Genomic DNA, 21,570 nt, shown 5'->3' on the forward strand with positions numbered 1-21,570 from the left:
AGTTTAGCGGCATTTCGTTGAAAAGATATTGGAGCTTTGGTTAATCATGATTAAGGATTGAAGAAATAAATGGGTATCTAAAAAAACTTCAGGTTTCACGCACTTCTCTTTGAAAAATAATTCACAATTTCACAATTTCAACTTGATAATCCGTAGTAGCATCTATTAAATGCAACTGAGCGGATACCAATAATAGTAGTAATACTTATCAGATGGATGGGTACATATCTTTTATCATGTTTTCTATATTCTATTCAGTATATTAATAAAAAGTTAAAGCACGATGATTTTCCATGCTCATTTGCACAAGTCTCGACTGACTGTGGCTGCAACTTCTTTTTGGATTAGAAATATTCGCATATGTTGTTATAGTTGAAATTGAAAAAAAGTGATTATTGAATAATTGATACTGATTAGTTATAAATCAATTTAAATCTGTTGTGACATTAAAGAAAGACAATTCAAGATGCAAATTTATGATCTATTAACTAATGCAAAGCAGATGGTTAGCTTCATAATTTTGCCTGAACTTTTCAGTCCCTGACCAAAAATCATGGCATCATAAACATCTGATCCAGAACCTACGCATCAGAACCCAGAATGGTTCACTAGGAACTTTTCAGTGTTAGACGGACTACTCAGTGGTGAACTCGTCGATTCAAATTTCACATGACAAGATTTATTTTGACAATTTAAAATATCTGGAAAGAATGAAAACTATGCTTGCACATATCCTAATCATTGTTCATCGTCCTAAGAGCCTGCTTACCTGGTGCTTGATTCCCTAAACCAGCGACTCTTTGACCTAGTACAGCACCTATGCTCTTGCTGGTAGCTCCTATACATTTTATACAACATTTAAGTACTTACTATTTTTTTCCAATCCGAACAACACATTGCAGCTATTACCCACAGACAATTCGCACAAGATATTGCACACAAAAAATGGTGTGGGGTGGGAAATACGGGCAGTGCACACATTACAGCAGTTATGTACCAAATGGATTGCTCTGGTGTTGTTTGTCGTTTGCTGGGAAAGCTCCAAAACCAACATCACCAAAGGGATTTGATGCAGCCCCAATGACCATATGCTGCTGAGAGATAGGCTGAGCAAACGGATTTGACGGCACCATCATTGACATCTGTTGCTGCTGCTGAGCCATGGCAGCCATTTGAACAGCCGGAGGCGCAGCTACTTGGTTCGACGTCGCAAATGGGTCAGTTGACAAGAATGGATTTGGAGCTGGTGCTCCATGGAATTGCTGCCGCTGCCGTATTTGTCTAGATGCAGCCTCATCATTGAGGCTATCTAATGTGAGCTTGTCAAAACTATCACCCTGCCAATTATCAACAGATCATTTTGCCTGATATATTCTTAAACAGCAAACATATTAAAAGAGATCATTTTGCCTGATATATTCTTAAACAGCAAACATAATAAAAGAGGTGTATCTGAAGTCTAGTCTTCCCCAAGAGTAAAATTTCCAGAATTGGAATAATTGATGCATAAGGAAACTTAACATGGGTATAACTAAGTAGAGACAAGTAGATGATAAGCATAGTTTGGATGTTGATAGCACCTAAGTACTACTCACAGGGACTCGCTCTTGTTTTATCTTTTCCCCATTGCCCTTGTCATGAAGTCTAACACACATGTGCTTTCATTTGCAAGATGCATTCAATTTATTTGTGTATGTCTTGGTATCTCTCTGAAGAGAGCCATCAAGGATGCAAATCTAATCAAAAAAGGACCATTTACAAATATTCCAAACATATCATCTAGCCAAAATTTTCGTAGATGCTTAGGACCATTGAAAGACCTGTTAAATTTGCTTCTTCAACACAATGGCCTAAACACTATGGTGAACACTTTGGGTCCTACAGACCACCACAGAGCATCATTTACAAATCATCCTATTCCTAGACCTGAAGTACCATACCAGGAGAGCACACTGATCACGTATCAACACAGTACATATCATGGTACACCCACATATCGGCTCGTGGTTCATCATATGCCTTGGTATGGCATGTGCACATACCTAGGTATGCCTTGGTACAGGACATACCATCCAACAGCACGATCTGTTCTTCAGACCTTGGAAACCACTGGGCCCAATGATGATATCCCTTTGTATTTGGGCCCAAACTTTATTTAAAATCTTCACATATGCTGTGTGGGTTGCAACAAAATGAGGTCTAACTTTAAGGGATTCAACTCGGAGAACGTCCCTGGTCCCTAGGTAACCATATAGAACACCAAATGTAGGTTCTGAGCATTAAGTTGATTTCAGCAGTATGTGGGTCCTAAGAAAACATGAGTCACATTGAGATGGATGACTTTACAGGTTGCCTTGATCCAAATGAGTCCTAGTTAATCTGGGAGCACAGATCTGAGTGGAAACAACACAAAGAACTAAAAATTGAAGTTCGTTACCGCCAAATTGAAATGTGTGACATCTGTTCAGAAAAGAATTTCAAACCATCGAAGTCCAAAAAGGCCAGGAAAAAGTTCTCGACTTTGAACAAAATAAGAGATAAATCAAACAGAAAGTGCTCACAGTCTGATCATATCCTCCACTAAAGAATTGACGGGATTGATGCAAGGCAACAAGTCAATAAGGAATCACATCTTGAGGTTAGACTTGTTAAGCCTACATAAGATACTTCCAGACAATTTTTCCTCTCCTAGATATGGTGTAGGACTCTCTCCAAATCTAGGGACTAAGATCAAGTGTCCACGCATGCTACAATCATCGTGGATGATATTTATAAGCAAGTCCTATAAGCCAAGAAGCTAACCCCATGAACCTTTAGGAGGTTATCAATAACAATGGGTCCATTATGCTTAGTAGGCAAGGCAGAACTCTTAGGCAAGTATTGCTCAATACATCTCCTACTAACAAGGTTATATGCCATCAAGCAAGAGATCCATGAAGAGATTGCACTATGAGTTAAGACCCGAAACATAACATTAGATGTTGCACTTGGGGAGTCTAGACCAGAGGGCTGCAGGTTGATGACTACATTAAGCATGATGCTTACAAATGTTTTGAGGGAAATCTTCTAATAATAATGACATGGTAGATGACAATAAGTTTGAGATTCCTTAGGCTACCTTAGATGTTCAGATACTTACCGATGCATAATGACTGTAGTATGCAGTTGTTGAGATTTAACATTATCTGCAACAATTACGGTACGCAGTAAGCAGTGAAGGACCATCATCGACCATAATACTACTAAAACCTTATCTCAGGAAATGATAAATAAGTTAAACCTGAAGACCACAAGACTAACCAAGAGCACTTACGGGCTGTTTGGAACCCTATAACTGAACTCCACATGCATCTCAACTTGCATGCAGCTTGAGTTGCAAGCAGGTTGAGCTCCATGCGGAGTTGTTCGCTTGTTTGGATGGTGAACAGAAGTAAAGAATAAAAAATTCTGAAGGCGATATCAGATTGGAGACATCAAAAATGAGAAGACCAGGTCATGATGAGGATATCAAAAATAAGATGTACTAGGGAGACGACCACATGGAGGAAGGGAAAATAGATCGGCGGGGCAGGGACACTGGGAACAATTGAAACATTAGGGCAAAGTTAGTGCAACTGGGGATGAGAAATGCAAGGTGGTTAGTGGTGACAGAGTGGAGGATGGGTCAAGCAAAGAAGGCAAGGTGGGCAAGGGCATTGTGGTGGAACGTCCAACGAGAAAAGAAGCATGCAAGGTCAGCGAGGGATGATGATGGGGTGGAAGCCGGAGAAGGGAGGGAAGGTGAGGTGGGCAAGGGCACCGTAGTGGAAGGTCAGTCGGGGAAGGGCAGGAAGCTGGTGAGGTTGGCAACGGTGACATGGTGGTGGTCAGGCAAATCGAGAAAGGGAAGGCAGGAGAAGGCACCATGGTGGAGATTAGATGATGCAAGGAGCTACTGAGGTAGGCCAGGGTGGTGGAACAAAGTTCGAGCAAGAGGGAAGGTGAGGTGGGACTTGGGAGAGGGCAAGGGCAATGACAATGCCAAGGGTGGGGGGCTCAGGAAGCAGGCATGCAATTAGGGCATGATTTGAGAGAAGAAATGGGTAAGGAGAGATACATGCGAAGCAGCTGCTTGTCTCAAGCGCAATTTGACCATGAGTCAAGCTGTACTTTTTTAGCATTAGCTGCAGGTGGACCGCATCCTACCTTGCAGCGTTCGGTTGGGATGCAGTCCTCCAAGCATTTGACTGCACTGCACCTACAGCTCAACCTGCAGATGTTTTGAGCTGCAAGGGTCCAAAGAGCCCCTTGCTCAATGGGTTTGAACCTTTCCCCTTAGCGCATGCACCGGAAGAGTTCTGGGTTCAATCGTAGATTGGCTGCACATTCCACCATATTTCTCCAAAAGAATATTTAAAAAAAAAAAGAACAAAGGACCGATTGACTCTAACTATAGTTTTGCAACGCTTTTAGAAGATTTAAGGTTTTAAGGTTCCACATGTAATGACAATCATGCAAACTATTCCATCAAAAAAAAGTATTTCCATGATGCCATAAAAAATAATCAAATTAGCTAGTAATATTAATAAAGAGGAATGCAAAGGAACCAACCAACTGGCTTTCAACCATAGATGAATTGGTGCTACTGGGTGTAGTAACAAGGGCTAGTTCCCATACTGATGGATCAAATCCTTTTTCTTGCGCCATACCAGAATCAATGGAAATAGTACCACCTACCAAAAGTCACCCACAATAAATATTAACCATGACGTAGATAAACAACTTATAAATGCACTACAGAGCAAGAAATAACCAAACACACCAGATGGAACAATGGTCAAGGCTAATGCATTGCTTTCTTCTATTGCTGATGCATCAGGATTCGTTTCATTTAATCCCTGTGATCAGGAACAGATTATAAATGATGTAGAAATAGACAAGACAATGACACAATCTTCTTAAAGACTGACCAGTAGGTCCCCAGTATCTTCAGTAACTGCCCTACGAGGAGATGCAACTTCAACATTTGATGGTGTTGGTTCGGGTTCATCAAGTGATGGCTTTTCCTCCTCCAAGGGAGCAGGATTTGCTTCTGGTTTGTATGTCAAAAGAAGCCTCTCTGGAAATTCCTAACTCAAAACAAGAACTTCATTTAATTTGTTTGAAGTAACTATGATTACTCAAGAGAATAATATACTAGTAAATAATGTTATGCATTTGATTGATAAAAATTGATGAAATATATGAAATAAATCAAGCCTCTAACAAAAAAAAAGAAACAAATTTCAGAAATTAGATTACAACCCAATTTCTCGATTATGTTACTGGCATAATTCTAAACAACCTTCTAGGACTTTAAAGTTTCATAGCCTGTCATGAAATATGACCAACAAGAAACCTGCCTAGCCACTACCCGTAACCATTTTTACTAGGACCCACATTCCCCATGGAGATACTCCCACCCAAGGACTCAGGTAGCAGCGATACATCCCATGGGGCATCAGGATGAGATACCATCCCAAGTGTCAGAGCAAAACCATTCCGCCATCATCCCAAGATTCCAATCGGCACATCTTAGGACATCCCCTGTCCCAAGTGTCGGGATGGGGCAGAACAATAGCATGTCCCATTCCATGAGAAAACCAGGACAACCTGTCCTATAGGATTTAAAACCTTGCTCCCACCATACCTTTATATCTCTTACCTCTCCCTCCATATTAAAGCAAAGATTTTGTGCAATAAAACCATAACAGTTTCAATCAAGATTCGTCGTCTCGATACAGAACCTCGTATCGGTGCCACACCAGTACTATGTCAGTACGGTACAGTATAGTGCATGATTCTTTCGGCGTACCGAGTGTCGGTACGCCACCCATATCAAGTACCAGTACCGAACCGATACGGTACGTCCTGGACCGTCCGGTTCGGGCCAGTACAACGAACCATTTTCAATCAGGATCTGCCGAATCAGGCCAAACCACCGGTTCAGGCAGTACGAAGCCAATCCAATGTGAAACCGGGTCGATTTGGCGATTCTATTCGGTTTCGCCCAAAACTGCTATTGGACCAGCCGGAATCGACCGGTTTGGTGCTGACTCCGCGCAAACCGGGCACCAGCCGTTTCGAACTGAGTCAACCCAGTTTCGAACCGTGTTGGGTATGGCATTATTGCCACTAAAGGCATCAGGTGTCGTTGGGAAGGCCCGAGAAGGCCTTTCCAACGCTATTTGAAAGCGGCTCCGCCCCTTCCCCTTTCCAAAAAATCCACAAACAACACTGATTCAGGCTATCAGAAGGAGGATCCAAAGCTAAATAATGTGTACTTCAACAAGAGATCCAAACTAGAGAACACCTCTCAGAGCCAGAGCTTCAGCGAAAGATCTGAGAGTGCTTATAACCCGGCGCGCGTTCCTTATGGGATAAATGTACAAGACTATAACGCCGCTTGGTTAGAGGGGTGGATTGATGTGCCTCTTAACTGTGCTGATAATTCGGATATGTATGAAAGGCATCGCCACTCAACCCAATTTTAGATATTGGTATGTATGTTGGACTTTAAAAGTATATAATTGATTAAATTATTTTTTAATTTTCACGTCACTACTTGATTTGAGGATATTTTATGTTGTTCATTTTATAATTTGCATCATTTTAAAGCAATAAGATGCATCATCTAGGTTAAACCAGGATCATAAAAACATCAAAAAATCATAAAAAAATAAAAAAATAAAATTAAACTTAAATTCATAGAAAAAGTTCGAAAAGAGTGATTATCAATTAATTTTTTTGTGAATTTTTTTGAGAATTTAAATTCACAGACCGGCATGCCCTACCAGTTCGGTATGGTACCGAACCATACCGGGCGCCAACCAGTACGGATTCCGATATCAGTTCGACGGACCTTGGACTTTCAATTATGAAAAGCATTAGATGCTTGACATGGTATAGTGTACCCATGATTCACAAGAAAATTATACGAAATCCAGCCAGTTGCTACAAACAATGAAGGGAGAAGTAAGGTCCTAGTCCCTAGATTCTTAAACTCGTCATAGTTAGGAAACTACGACTAGGACAATTAACTCAATATCCCACCAAATTTCATACAAAAACATATGTTAAGAGAACAAGATAAAAAAAAGCCCAAAACCAAAGTTTGGAGGCCAACAACATTGTATCAAGGGTGTACCACCCGTATCAACAGGTATCACTTAGATCCTTTTGTCAATATGGTCCTTAGTACACTACTAGCTGTACCAACTCTCAGCCGGTACTCCCTCGTATGTCAATACTTCAATCTTACTTGATATACACTATAATTGTGCACAACATTTGTATAAAGCTTTAAGTGTACAATAGCACATCCTATAGTATTTAAGTTTAGCATATGAGTCCACAGAGAAATAAATATATATAAACATATATTGCACATACATATGTATATACATATATACACATACATAAACATATATACATATATATATATATAACTATTTCTTCCATTTTTATTTGCCAACTGATAGAATCAGAGCCAATCAAGTATTCCCATAAAAGGGTATTAAAAAAGGCGAAAGGCATACATCTTAGATAAGCCTCTCTGCAGAATATGTATGTATCACTGCATATAGTCTTACAAGTTAGCGTCAAGCATTCTTATAGTCTCACTTAAAGAAATGATGAGAGGTAAGACTCAAATAAGCCTTCCACAAAAGTCATCTATAGCCCAGAAGAATTCTTAGAGTGTTTCGCCTAGAGGCATGATGAAAGGTAAGAGTCAAATATAGTTTTTTAAACGATGCCTATAATCTACAATACATGTTTTGTGGTATTGAAGAAACAATTGTTGTGCACAAGGTTTCAAAACCGCCGGAACAGGATGGTACGAGCCGTACCTTACTGTTCTGGCATGGGACACAGTCCTGTATCATGTCAGTAGCTGGTACCATACTAATTTTTTCAAAAAAAAAAAACGATATGCCCTCCAGGCTGGTCTACTTACTGCTCGATGAGGGTAATCAGGTCGGGTACTGGTTTTTAAAACCTTGATTGTGCATATAATGGAAAAATTCGATCTTATATGTTAACTTATATCTTCCTTCAAATTTATGAATTATCTAGTTACTAGCAACACCAAATTGCAAAGATTCTATCTTACAAGGTTGAATTTTCACATAGCATGCATAGTAGAAAATCAGTAGAGCCGTGCTCTGATACTGCACTGACTGAAAATGGTAAGAACAATATGACACCAGCACATACATCAAAGGCATATCCAGCAGGAAATAAAGACATTCATAAACATATTCCTTTGGTACTGAAAGCAATTTGAGATACATAAAACATTTTCAATCAACTAAAATGCACATCAAAGATTTAATATCAATTTGGAAGGAAAAAGGGATACATTAACTAACCAATCGCTCTCTAGAAACTGAAACCACTCGTGGAGCCTCTCTTATATATTCTTCCATGGTTGCAAGAAATGATCGTGGAGGCTGCAAGATGATTATTAAGAAAATGAGTTGTCCATCCAAATAATAGCCCAAAGAAGATGTGAAAATCATCAGAACCATGTTACTATCAATACTACCTCTCTCAATTTCGGGAACTGGAAATTTCTAGCAAGTTCTAGTCCCCGACAAACTTCATAAAAATCAGAAAGACTTCCAGCCTGCAAGGTCAAGAAACAACATTATTAACTAACATTTACAGACCCTCTATGCTTGTTGCAGTGCCCTAACAAGAACTCTACATTGTTCTTTTTTCTTTCTAAGGGGAGACCTCTAATTTAGTTCACCTGGAAAGAACCCTAACATTTAAAAAAAAGGGGGGTTGAGTACAAAAACAAAGCACGATGTACTTAAATATGAGATGGCAGGACTACCTGTTGTCCAGCTCTCCTGTAGATTTCAAGAGCTTTAATTGCTTCATGTCTTGGCATCTCAAAAAACTGAAATGAAATAAAAAGACATCGAAGACAATTTATTGAAACACTTTGTGAATCACCTCAAATATAAGATCAGAAGAACCAGGGAATATTATATACCTTATCAACAAGGTTGATAATTCCATCATTAATAGCACAATAAATTTTAAAGCTCTCCTTCAATACCTGAAAGCATATGATACCAAAAGAAACATGGCCAAATATTAATTTTCTAATATTTTCATGTAACGCTGCAGAATATATGGAGGACCGTACATAGAGGTCGTGTGCACCAGAATTGAATCTTGGTATTATCTTTTATTCATGGATCTTAATATAGAAAAGAAAAATATGACAGAATATTGAAATAACACAAGAACTATTCAATCTCTTTCTAAATAAATGAGTTGACAATATCCTCAAATAGATCCTAGCTTTTGCATGTCCATGCCAGCCATAATTAGAAGTTACAAGTCATCAAAGCATTTGTTTTCTCCTCAGAACATAATAGGTACAGCTAACCTCAAACTTCAAGTAATGGAAAATAATGAAACGTCATCCAAAGTAACTGGATATTCAACAGCCAGCTTATTTAAATATGATGTGGATGAAGCATTTTGGCAGTTGCTTATAGTACTAATTCTCAGTTTATTTACTGTTCCTAAAAAAGTTTTTTAATGCAGTGTCATAACCAAGGTCCGCCGTACCAGTACCGGTCGGCGTACCGGTGGCCGGCCGGACCAGTACGGTACCGATCCGGTCCGGTACGTACCGGCCGGTATCGGTACCGTACCGGCCGGTACGCGGTGGTTTCAAAAACCACAGCGCCTCGCGCTGTGGTTCTAAAAAAACAAAAATATTGTACCAGTGCGAACCGGCGGTACGAGGCCGGAACCGGCCGGTACGGGCTCCGAACCGGCCGGTACGGGCTCCGAACCGGCCGGTACGGGCTCCGAACCGGCCGGTACGCATCCGTACCAGCCAGTTCGGCTAAAAAACCAGAAAATACCGGTTTTTTAGTGGTTCCGGTACCGGTCTAGGACCGGACCGGTACGTATTGGCCCGTACCGGCCGGTACGGGCCGGTACGGCATTCCATGGTCATAACTATAAAGCATTTAAAAAAACTGATATCTCTGAGAGAAGCACCATCAATGGATCGTTATTTGTTTGAACTGGAATTAGCAAGCTTCGAAGTAAAAACTGTAGGATGGCTAAAATTGCTAGGCTTACCAGAGCTAGGGCATACTGCACCGCATAATTGCTAACAGCAGCTCCTTCTGGCTGCACATCAAAACAGAAACCAATATTAATGTGGATTAATCACCATAATTTGCAGAAAAACAGATGACCTTTCTTCTACAATTTCATAAGCCCTTGGTCATTTCTTATCTATTAATTCGAGAATCATACTTATGATTCTAGATAAGTGGCAGAAACAATTACATGACAGCCAATAAGACGATATAATAACTGCTGTAAAGCAGGCAATTGCTCCAACAACTCTTCAGTATCCAATTCTCTAGTTTTACTGTGACCCTGACAACAAAATGCATCAAAACATTCATAAAAGGGGCAAAACTTTTCATAGCATAAAAGGTAACAGCGTATATAGCCATGAGATTATTTGTGGAGTAAAATAAAAAACATTAGAATCTGATCAGATTCATAACTGTCTATACCTTTTCAGACCCTTGAGCAGGCTTTATCAAGCGCTCAGCTTCAACATCATATTTTAAAATCCTGAAGCATTCTAGTCTTTCCTCTAAAAATAATGCATAACTGCGAACCCAAGCAGAGCAGTCCCAAGCTGCAAAGTAATAAATATAAAATGATATCAACTTTCTGATTGATAATGGATTAAGATCTCTGCTACGAACTAAAGAAGTGCTCTCATATCATGATTATTGCAGGTGAAGATGAATAACCAATAGGACTCGAGTCATCCTTGAAGTTTGATAATTGAAGGATGCGTCCCCTTTGGGAGAAATTAAGCAACTCTTCACGGAATGTAGGGTCACCCTCCCTAAGAAGCCTATGGATAACTATGAGTGACTTCAACGCCACCTGCAGCACCAATGATAGAAATAAGAATCATAATGTGAGGATCACCTCCACCAACGTATGCGAGGACTTTAAGGAAGAAAATCAACAAAAGAGTGGGACACCTAGGTCGCATTTGGTTATGGAATAAGTTAGCTCGGAGTAAAAGGATTAACTTACTCCTATTCCTCTTTAACATGGAATAAATTATTCCACTATATAGGGTAGAGCAGTTTATTCCGTGTTAAGTGCAAAAAGTAGATCAACTTATTTTTAAAAAAAAATACCAATCTTACCCTGGAAATAAATAGGTTGCTTTTTTAGTTTCTGACAGGTTAAACTGGAGTAAATGTAGCAAGAGGGATTTTTCTTCCATTTTAACATCCCCCCCCCTTTATCCTGCAACATAATGCAGCCTTAAGCTTGCAAAAATGAGCGAACGAATGAATGACTGAACGAATGAATCTCCAGAAAGGTCATATGGGTGTTAATTGTTCTTTTATCTCTACCAGTAGCTTCTGCTTTTTACAACTTTTCTAATCCACCACTCTCTCTTCTCCTCTTAAGTAGGCTCCCCCCCCCCCAAAAAAAAAAAAAAACACAAACACGATCTGCTCGATCCTATGAAGTAGCCTCCTTTTAGATTATGATCTACAGCTGGCCACATCTTGATGGCCTCGATTGTCAAAAAGCAAGGAATGAGAAACCACACCATTAATGCTAATCTATAATACTTAAAATACTTAGAGTCAAAAATCAAAATCAATATATTAGAAATGTCTTACCAACGCACCGAGTGATACACAAATGGAAGGTTTTTCAATTTCAAGATCAATCATTTGCATAACTAAATATTGAAGCTGAGAAACCACACCGTTAATGATAATATGTAATACTTAAATGCCTAGAGACTAAAAGGATATGAACAATTTCTTATCAATTCATCAAGTAGCAAAAAAGTACACAGTTTTCCACTGTCAAGAAAAATAAATTGAATAGTTAAATACACTAAGAAAACACACTATAAGTATGATATAAAATTTTAGGATACACCCTAACAGAAAGTTCCATGTCAAAGTGAAAGCAAACCCTTTATGTTATCTGAAAATGTCCATTATGTGACCACTCGATACATTAAAATATGAAATACTTAAATTTTGGTTTTTGAGCACTCTCCATGTTTTATATTAAGCTTTCTACTGTTAATTTTCAACTTTGATGGCTCGTAAGTATTTTGCAACCCAGACCCTATTCGTAGGATGGTAGCTCAAATCTCTAAAAGTTACAGGTCATCATAGATATATTACAAACTCCTGCACTTGCCTTACCCCTCAATGGACATGGATTGGCTCACTTGGGGCTCTATGATGTAGGCTAAGATCCGGGGATGTTTTATATGGTCAAGGGATAAGCCTACACAACTAACAATATAAGTTTCACAAGCCATAACCGCATACAATTGAACTAAGACAAAATTGATCATTAAACTTATGATGAGCTCCATCTAGAGGAACCATCACTTCATATTACCAAAATGAGACATAGCTATTTTTGAGTGATACCACATGACAATTTTTGAAAAGATCCTTTTGAGCTGATACATAAACACTTTTCATCAACAGAAGAGTGTAAAACCACTATGATCTCCATGTCATAAAGGGTGCAAAGGTTGACTCACTTGGGGTCCTGTAACATAGAACAAGATGCTAGGCAAGTCTTATAAAGTCTGCAGATAGGCCTACACAATCAACAGTGTAGCTGACACGAATGATGGTCACACATAGGCAGTCAGGCAGTTTTTTAAAAGCTTAACGATACATGATTGATTGCCAAACTAAAGATGAGCTCCATTTAAAGGAACCATAGCTACATAAGGTTGAACCAAGATACAGCCACTTTCAAGTGCTGTAGAGAAGATCCTTTCTAGCTGATATGTGAACATCTTGCATCAATAGAAGAGTGTCAAATCACTGAAAGTCATAAAGGTTGTAGACCATGGAAAAAAATGGTTCATGAAACTTGGCAAGTAGTAATCATACATATAATCATTAAACAGCAATCCTCCGTGGCAGTATCATGTTCCTTATGCTTCATGATCTCAGGAATTACTAACTTTGGAGAATGTTTTTCACAGATTTGCACCTAAGATAGTTCAGAAATTTACATAATATTCCTTAGAAAAGGCTCTGTAAATATTTAATAGAATGCAAATATATTCTCAAAAATTTACATAATATTCCTTAGAGGAGAAGACTTTCTAAAATATTTAAATGAATGCAAATATATTCATTGTGACATATAGAATTAAGCTGAATTAAAAAGGCTTAAGTTCAAAATTTAAAGGTTGTGATAAATTCTTTTTTTCTTAATGTCCCAATAACACAAAGCAAGCATTCCCTTGTCCACAGTAATGCCATTAGAGCACTCACTCCATGCACATTGTAAAAGATGATAACAGTTAATCCCAATTTGCATCAAGAATTATTTTCAAGAATATTTAATGGTAAAGGGACTCAACATCAAGTTTAAATCCTTGTTCTTGTGCCTTCCAAGAGGCACAAGTGACTTCGAAGAGTAAAGGGTTCACTCATTCAAAAGAAAAGGTTCTTCTAAAGCTCATCCAGGTTTCAGAAGAGGATCTACTCGATAACCAATTCTGTCCCTTCATATTCCATTAAATGTCTGAGAAAACAAAGCACCAAACCAAATAACAACTAAAGATGAATGAGGCTGTGCCTAAGAGAATTAGTAGCGAGCACGGCAACGGTGAGCGACAGAAACAAGAATAGAATATGAAACGGATGAAGGGCGGAAGGATTACCGTCCAGTTGTGGGTCTTGGCGAGCCGCCGGGCGAGAGCGTGGATGCAGTAGGCGACGTCGGCACGGGGACGGGCGATGGAAGTGGCCGCCACGATCTCTGAACACCAGGGTCAGGGTAAGGTGGGAATCAACGATATGGCTGTCAAGAAGACCAAAATAAAGAAGATAAAAAGAAGAGGGGAAGGTGAAGAAGGAACGGGGAACCGAAACGCACTCCTGAGATGCCTCTCCTTGGGTGGGCACTCCACATGATTCGTGGCTTTGACAATGGCAACATCCAGGTCCTCCGATCAGGCAGCAGCAGCAGCACGCGGATCGGAACGGACGGAGTCAGATCGGATTCGAGTTACTTGAGGGTTTCGGAATTGTTTTCTCTTGTTGGATTGGGAAAAAAATCAAGAATATCTATCAAAAATTATCTATATCTTTACCTTGAAATCGCTGTTGAGGTTGGCGAGGCCAACGGTGGTGGTGTCCTTGAGGGCACCGTATGCCTTCCGCCAGCTCTGCAGCGACCCCATCTGCCCTCCTCGTCCGCCTCCGCCTCCGCCTCCGCCTCCGCCTCAACCGCACTGTCCCTTTCGGCTTTACTTTTTTGTTTCTATTTTCTTGAAAGCAGATTACGTGTTGGCTTTCGCGCCCCTGGCACACGCCCCCCTGGCTCTCTGCTGTCTCCTTGTCTTTGCCCTCGTGGCGATAAAAATGATCGACCCCGTCTCGCATTATTATATTTATCCTTATTTTCTACTGTACTTTGTACGGTAGCAACAGGATTTGATCAAAGGGTTGATGATCGGCGGGGCCCTCCATCAGAGGGTCGGAGTTGTATCATTCGCGCTAAAGTAGGATTCACCATCCTTCGAATCCATTGTTGGACCCCTTTGAGATCCGTGCAAACTATGAATGATGGAGTTTGGAGCGTTTTGATTTGTGTGGCAGTTCTCTGCAAGCGATGGATGAGAGAGTTTGGAGCATTTTATTTATGTGATGGTTGATCCAATGATGAATTTGTGCCAAGAAAGATGAATCCTTGTCCTAGATCTCCCCTCCCTTCTTTATATATTATAGCCGGCCTCTCTTCCAACATGGCCTCTTCTTTTTTTTTTTTTTTAAACGGCAATTCATATAACTCTAATGTGAGTACATCCTGCCAAATCAGAAGAAAACAAAAAATACAATGGAGGCAGGAGCTCTACTGTGGAAGTCCAGCAGATCTCTCTGGAGTGCCGTGCAACATAAGAGGCAACCCAGTCTACTACTCTGTTCGTCTCTCGGAATACATGTACTGCCTCAAACTCGTCCATCTCCAAAGCCAGCATGCGGGTCTCACGGATAAGAGGGTGACTATCACCATACCTGTCCACACCCCGGATCCAGTCGATAACTATAAATGAATCCCCCTCGAGATGCACCCGTCCGGCACCGAGCACCTACCTCGCATAGGATATGCCCTCCCACGGCTCTACCCCAACCACTGTGAGCCTAGGCGTACACCGACCACCTGCTGCAACCAGTCGCCTCAGGTGATCTCTGATGACAAATCCGACCCATCTAAACTTTCCATCCGATGCCACGCTACCATTAAGTTCACCTTGAGATGACCAAGGGGTGGGGGCACCCAAGAAGCAACGACAAACCTGGGTGCTGAAACAGTACTAAGAGTACCCCAGATGTCCCTGGCCATCCCAAGAGAACACAAGTCGAGGCAAAAGGAAACCTCCTCGGCCTGAAGCACAGCTCTATCCACCACCATCCTCACCGAGGCCATCTTGCCCTCAAACAATCGCGCATTCCAGTCCAACCAAATGTGGTAGGCTAGATATGCTCTAAGTATCCCTGCCTGAGCAAACCTAGGGCTCCGCACAGAAACTCTCAGCAGATATAGCAAATCCTGTGCCGACTCCACCAAACAAGAAAGAGGTCCAGGTGACCTCCTTCATTTTTTCCTAGCTCTGGGACACTGCACCAGCACATGCCCTATGGTCTCCTCAGCACCTGAACACATCTCGCAATACTAAGGGATCCGCACACCCCGCCGGACTAACACACTCCTGGTAGGTAGGCAGCCCCAGGCCACCTTCCAGATGAAGAGTGCCACCCGCGGATAAATCCGCATCCTCCAAATCCACTCTTCCTCAATCTGCCTGACTGGCTCCCCACTGAATAGAGCTTGGAGATCCCTAGCTCGCACCTGCGACCGTCCCGACGGCACCCACATCAGCCTGTTAGACTCCCCCCCCCCCCAATGGGCACTAGGAGAGCCAGAACCATCTCTGCCAGCTACTCCCCAAACACCTCTCGGACCAAACCAATACTCCACCTGCCCTCATCTGGGACCATCAGGTCGCTGACCCTACAGCCCGCTAAGCGTCCCGAATCCACCATGGTCGGCAGACGACCGATCGGCTGCGTGGTCACCCAGTAATCCTCCAATACATCGATCGAGCGTCCGTCGCCCACAGCCCATCTGATCTCCGGCAATACTACCCCCGCTCTGACGCACATCTCTCTCATCGGAGAGTGGTGGCGGGCTGCTCTCACTCCGGGCACCAAGGCTCCATACTTAGCCCTCAATAGCGAGGACCACATACTGTCAGGCTCCATAACAAATCTAGCAACATGGCTCACTGCTAAAGCCTCCCGTCTCTCCAGCAAGGACTACACCCCTAAACCTCCATATCGGGTCGGCTGACAGACCACCTTCCATGTCAACAAATGAATAACATCTCTACCACCCTACCTCCCCCAGATGAAGCTTCTGAGAAGCTGCTCAATGGTCCTCATAATTGCCACTCGAATGAAAGAAGTGGAAAGTAGATAAGTAGGGATCGAGGAGAGAACTGACCAAACCAAAGTAATCCTCTCCATCATAGATAGTGAATGCCTCTGCCAACCCTCCATCCTCTGCCTCAGACTAGTGATTACGCCCAAAGAATAACGCGGCTATCGTAGTATATATTGGAGTGTCAATTCCACAGGGAGAAGGTAGAAACACTAAAAGAAACTACAAAACTAAGGAGAAATATTAAAGCAGTAAAATGTGATGTGAATGTTTAAAAGTAAATTGACAATTAGATTGTAGTAGTAAAAAGATATGACCAGAATTAATGGCAGCAAAGCATCGGAAATTCCTTACTTGAATTAGGTAATTTCATTTATATTTGATCCATTGGTTAACTCAATTAGAGATCATAGCACCAGATTCTCTAATCGGAAGATATAGCATTACAATCAAAATATTTAGTGGTAATTTAAGAAAATCATTCTTCTCTTTAAAAAAAAGGATTGTTATCCTATTAGACTCAGATTCAAAGATAAAAATATACCCAATGGCAATATTTCAGCAAAAAATCACACTAACCAGATAAACAATCAAATCTAGATATAATCAAGCACCTCAACAATCTATAGAAAAGGTCATGGCTGAATCTATGAAAAGAACCAGTTCAGGAATTATCCCAACACAAAAAAAGATCTATTGATGAGAGATGATAAACAAGAATTGTATCAACATGAGAATCTATTACATAGATCAAATATAAATGAAACTACCATCATCCAAGCGAGTTCATGCCTAGCTTCACCAAAGAATTAGCTCTCCATGAATTTTTAGCTCCTCTTAATGATTTCTTTGTAATGCAGCCTTTCTCTCTCAGAACGGCGTGCTCCTCCAAGTATATATATGGTTTTGGGGCTAAAAACCCTAGGAAACACGACTTAGACACGTTTGCATGCGTTTTTCCGACTTTACCCTCAAACACCAACATTAGTATGAAGTTTCGGAGTTTCTCCAGATCGCATCTGATCTCCAAATTTTGCGTTCTTATAGTCATTAGAAAGCTTTAGAATTATAGTTTCCAAGAAAATTTGAATCAGCTCAATTAGACTTCTGTAGCTCCCAAAATCATCAAAACACCACACAAAGATCTGATCTGTCAGGGCCTAGGCTGGTGGTTTAGGAAAACCTAACTTTGCAACCTCATAACTTTCTCTCAGGAGCTCCAATTGACCTGAATCTTAATGCATATGAAACCTCAACATATCTACTTCATCCCCACCAAGTTTCATTTCATTCAAACTTCAATGGGATATTCAATCTCCTTAACTCCATTCCTACAATAAAATCACCAAAATCAATTAAAACTTGGACACTTTATGAAGTAAAGCTCAAATTAGAAAAATATTATAAAAATACCCAAATCATACTTAAGTCTTAACAATTTAGCCTAAAGTGGTAGTGTTAAAAGGTACATTTTTATGCACCTATCACTGCCTAAGGAGGGAATCATGTAAGGCCAAGTGCGATCTAAGCTCCCCCACCTCCTCCTCCGATAACCCTCCCTTCTGTGCTTCCTGAGACTGTAATCTATCAATAGCCTCCTCTTTCTCCTCTGTTCTCTGGAAAATGTTCCCCACCTCCTCACGATTCTACCTTCGCAGCCGCCTCCTAGTCAACTCCAGCCTTCGAGAAACTTAATACATAGCATCACCCCTAACCGGGGTACTCCATGCCTCCCGCACCATCTTCTAGGACCGTGGGTAGCACAGCCAAAATTTCTCAAATCTGAAAGGGGATTGAATTAAGATATATGCCTTAGTACTCACCAACAATGGACAATAGTCCAATGCAATCCTCGGCAAATGTCTAACATGATGATTAGGAAAGCTCTGGACCCACCCAGCTGTAGCACATGCTCTGTCCAATCTCTCCCAGACACGTGCCCGCCCCTGCTAATTGTTACACCATGTATACCTTGGGCCCAAGAAGCCCAAATCAATCAGTCCATTGGATGGGAGGAAGTCCTGGAACTCTTTAATCTTCCTTTTGAGGGAGAAAGGTTTTCCCCCCATCTTTTCCTGAGGATCCACAATATAGTTGAAATCTCCTGCCACTAACATGGGATAGCCAGGACTAATCATCTAAGAAGCCTCCTCCCACAATGTCCTCTAAACCTTATAATCAGTGCTAGCATATACCGCTGACAGAACCCAAGGACTACGATCACCCTCCAAAATCACCAAAACTACCTCTTGATTGCAAACATTGAAGCAGTCCAATCTGCACCGACCCTGTCCCCAAGTGATAATAATGTCTCCTGACAAATCTTGGGATTCCACCGCATAGAACCCCCACAATCTCAGAAGCGCCTTCTAGCCTTTTGTAAACTATCTTCAGAGGGCCGGGTCTCAAGTAGTACACAGATATCCGAGTTGTGCTACTGCACCAACCTGCAAAAAGCCGAGATAAAGGAGGGTTTCCCCGCTCCACGGCAATTCCACAAAATGATCTTTATAAATCACCCAAGGGAACCGCACAGCCCCCCACTCCGGAGCTGTTGCTGCCACCTGTGTCCACTTCCATGCCCCCTTCACCTTCTTGAGGTTCCCTGTTCACCCCCCTTCGCCAAGGCCATCATTTGGAGAAGAATATGCTGATACTGCCCTCCACTATTCTCTTGTGCCATATGGCACACACTACCCACAGAGCCTGTGCCACTATCTGCAAACTCCCCCAACTTCTTTCTATTGGCAACCGGGACCTTCCCATCCTCCAAATCCATAAACTTCCCTTTCCCCAGGTTTGGCACAACACTGGAACAGGACCTGTTCACCCATGCCAATTGGCACGGTTCAGACATTGAGGCCGAATCGAAAGAGAGGCTTACCTCCTTCTCCCGGCCACTGCCGACTTCGTCATCCCCATCACCCCGTCGCACCGCCGCCTCCCTCGGACAAAACCCAAGCGTCGCCGCCGAGTCTCGTTCCGACCGAAACGCCGCCACCGAGAAGGCTCGGGTCAGCCGTCGTCTATGGGGTTCCACCTCCCTGTGCCGAGAAACACCACCACTCTGCAAGACCCGTTGCTCCGCCCGAGGAGATCGTCCGTGCACTGACACGAGGGGCGGTGGCGAGCTCTTGCTCCTCCGACGAACCACCAGCCGACTGCCCTTCGCAGAGAAGGGCGTCTTCCCCCGTTCGAAGACAATGGGCCACCCACGAGCGAGCCCACCTCCAATTGATTCCTCGGCGGGCTCCTGAGGCGCTTCAACGGGCTCAGGCCCGGTCCACCCGGGCAAGGTCCACCACTAGAATTGGGCCTCACCTCAATACGGCCCAGAGAAGGTGCGGCCCGACTCGAGTCCGACCTTGCTTTTGACTTGGCGCCCGACTCGGAACCCGAACCAAGTTGGCTCGGTCCCCCCATCATCATGCCCACACCTACCTTCGAAACATCCTTCTCCGGCGTCCTTCGGCGAGCCACCTTGGACGGTTTCTGCCAACCTTCAAGCTCGACTAGCGAGGCCGCCGGTGTCGGTTTGTCTCCCCTCGGACTCGAACCGGGACTTGGAGGGGGTGACACCGGCTTCTTCCTCACACCGCTGCCCGACACCTCCTTCTTCCGAGGAGCCATCGAGGATGGCCCGATCCAGTTTGTCACTAGCCACGGACCGTAGACGCCTTCCTCCCCGGATTGCATTCCATCCTTCTGCACCCAATCTGGGACCTCCGCAGCAGACTTCCCCTTGGCACCCTCCTCTGATCCAGACATCTCCACCACCGAATCCGCTCCCACCACCGCCGGAGATGAAGACTCGCATGCCGTCGTCGAATGACCTATCCGCCCATATTTAGGATAGGGGACTGGAAGGTTTTCATAGACGAAGCCTTGCCAGAACTTAGTCTCTCTTTCTGCTGATCTCCCCATCACCATCGTCCCCGGCTTGAGCGGAGCAAACGCATCCATCTCCACCTTAACCCTCGCAAAAACCATACCTACGCCTTTGTTCTGTGCAGTCATCCAGCGTTAGGGGTTTTCCGGCCCGTGCCACGATCCTGAAGATCGTCTCCTTCTTCCAATAGTCCAGTAGCATCCCAGGTAGCCGAAGCCAGACAACCACCCACCCGACACCCTCAACCCTCGGAATGAAGTTGGGGCGCCACCTCTCCATGGCAAACAGCTGTCCTGCCACCATCCAAGGGCCATTCCCCATTGCAGACTCCCGATCGGATTCATTGGCGAATCTGATGGCAACAACGCCGTCTACCAACGTGAAACTTCCAACATCGTAATCCAGCTTCCCAACCCGTCGGACCTCCTTCGCCATCCAATCCGCTGGGACACTCCTCCCCATACTCCTCATCAGAATCGTGGCGATCCGCCACTCCGACCGCATATCCTCCAGCTCCTCCTCCGGAACCTCAACCACCTCCGAGAACCTCTCCCGCAGCACACCCAGCTCCCGTGGAGAAATGCGATGAGTGGTCCACGCCAGTTGCCTCGGGGCTCCTTTCGCCACCTCCGCCCACGTCGGGCACTTAGCCGGACTCCTAGGCCTGCTGTTTCTCGAACCTCCAGCCTTCCCCGACCCCGGCGACGCCGGCGACCCAGCCCCAAGTTCGGCCATCTCACCCAACCAGCACCCGTTCGATGAAATTCCCCATGGACCCCCCCCCCCAGAAGCACCCCCGCTCACGAGCCGATCACACCTCCTCCTCTCCTCTCTGTCACCCCTAGCACTTTTTACTAGCATTTCATATCACCACAAATTCGGCCTCCTCTTCTCTCTCCAACTTTGTGCTAGCCTCCCATTATTTTTTTAATTTAAAAAAAAATAAATTATACACATCTAATATAGATACATCCAACAAAACTAAAAAATAAAATAATTCTGATAGATACAGAATAGTAGCTACATTGAAGTGTTAACCAAAATGATTCGCGATATATGCCACCTAATTTGCAGCTCTATTTACCTTTCTATAAAACATGAGATGCCTGAAAGAGAGTGCACCTTCTAGTCCT

At 42.9% G+C, this 21,570-nt stretch overlaps 1 protein-coding gene across 2 annotated transcripts; it reads right to left on the reverse strand.

Moving 5' to 3' along the window:
- Window positions 1–657: 657 nt before the first annotated feature.
- Window positions 658–14,464, reverse strand: LOC103713942 (putative clathrin assembly protein At2g01600). Of its 2 annotated transcripts, none has more exons than XM_008801002.6 (15): window positions 14,198–14,464; window positions 13,981–14,050; window positions 13,766–13,863; window positions 10,830–10,968; window positions 10,584–10,711; window positions 10,348–10,440; window positions 10,135–10,185; window positions 9,023–9,088; window positions 8,861–8,926; window positions 8,567–8,647; window positions 8,391–8,471; window positions 4,950–5,108; window positions 4,802–4,877; window positions 4,591–4,712; window positions 658–1,337 (listed from the first exon to the last, which is right to left on the reverse strand). In XM_008801002.6, exons 1-15 carry the CDS (start codon window positions 14,285–14,287, stop codon window positions 990–992), a joined length of 1,668 nt encoding a protein of 555 aa, XP_008799224.4. In that variant the 5' UTR covers window positions 14,288–14,464; the 3' UTR covers window positions 658–989. The 2 variants fall into 2 exon arrangements, with proteins under 2 accessions (XP_008799224.4, XP_008799223.4); XM_008801001.6 differs by having other exon boundaries at window positions 4,793–4,877; window positions 14,198–14,433.
- Window positions 14,465–21,570: the final 7,106 nt, after the last annotated feature.

The sequence above is a fragment of the Phoenix dactylifera genome, chromosome 1, assembly GCF_051530095.1.
Source record: "Phoenix dactylifera cultivar Ajwa chromosome 1, Ajwa_hap1_PhDact_Kaust_v1.1, whole genome shotgun sequence".
NCBI lineage: Eukaryota > Viridiplantae > Streptophyta > Magnoliopsida > Arecales > Arecaceae > Phoenix > Phoenix dactylifera.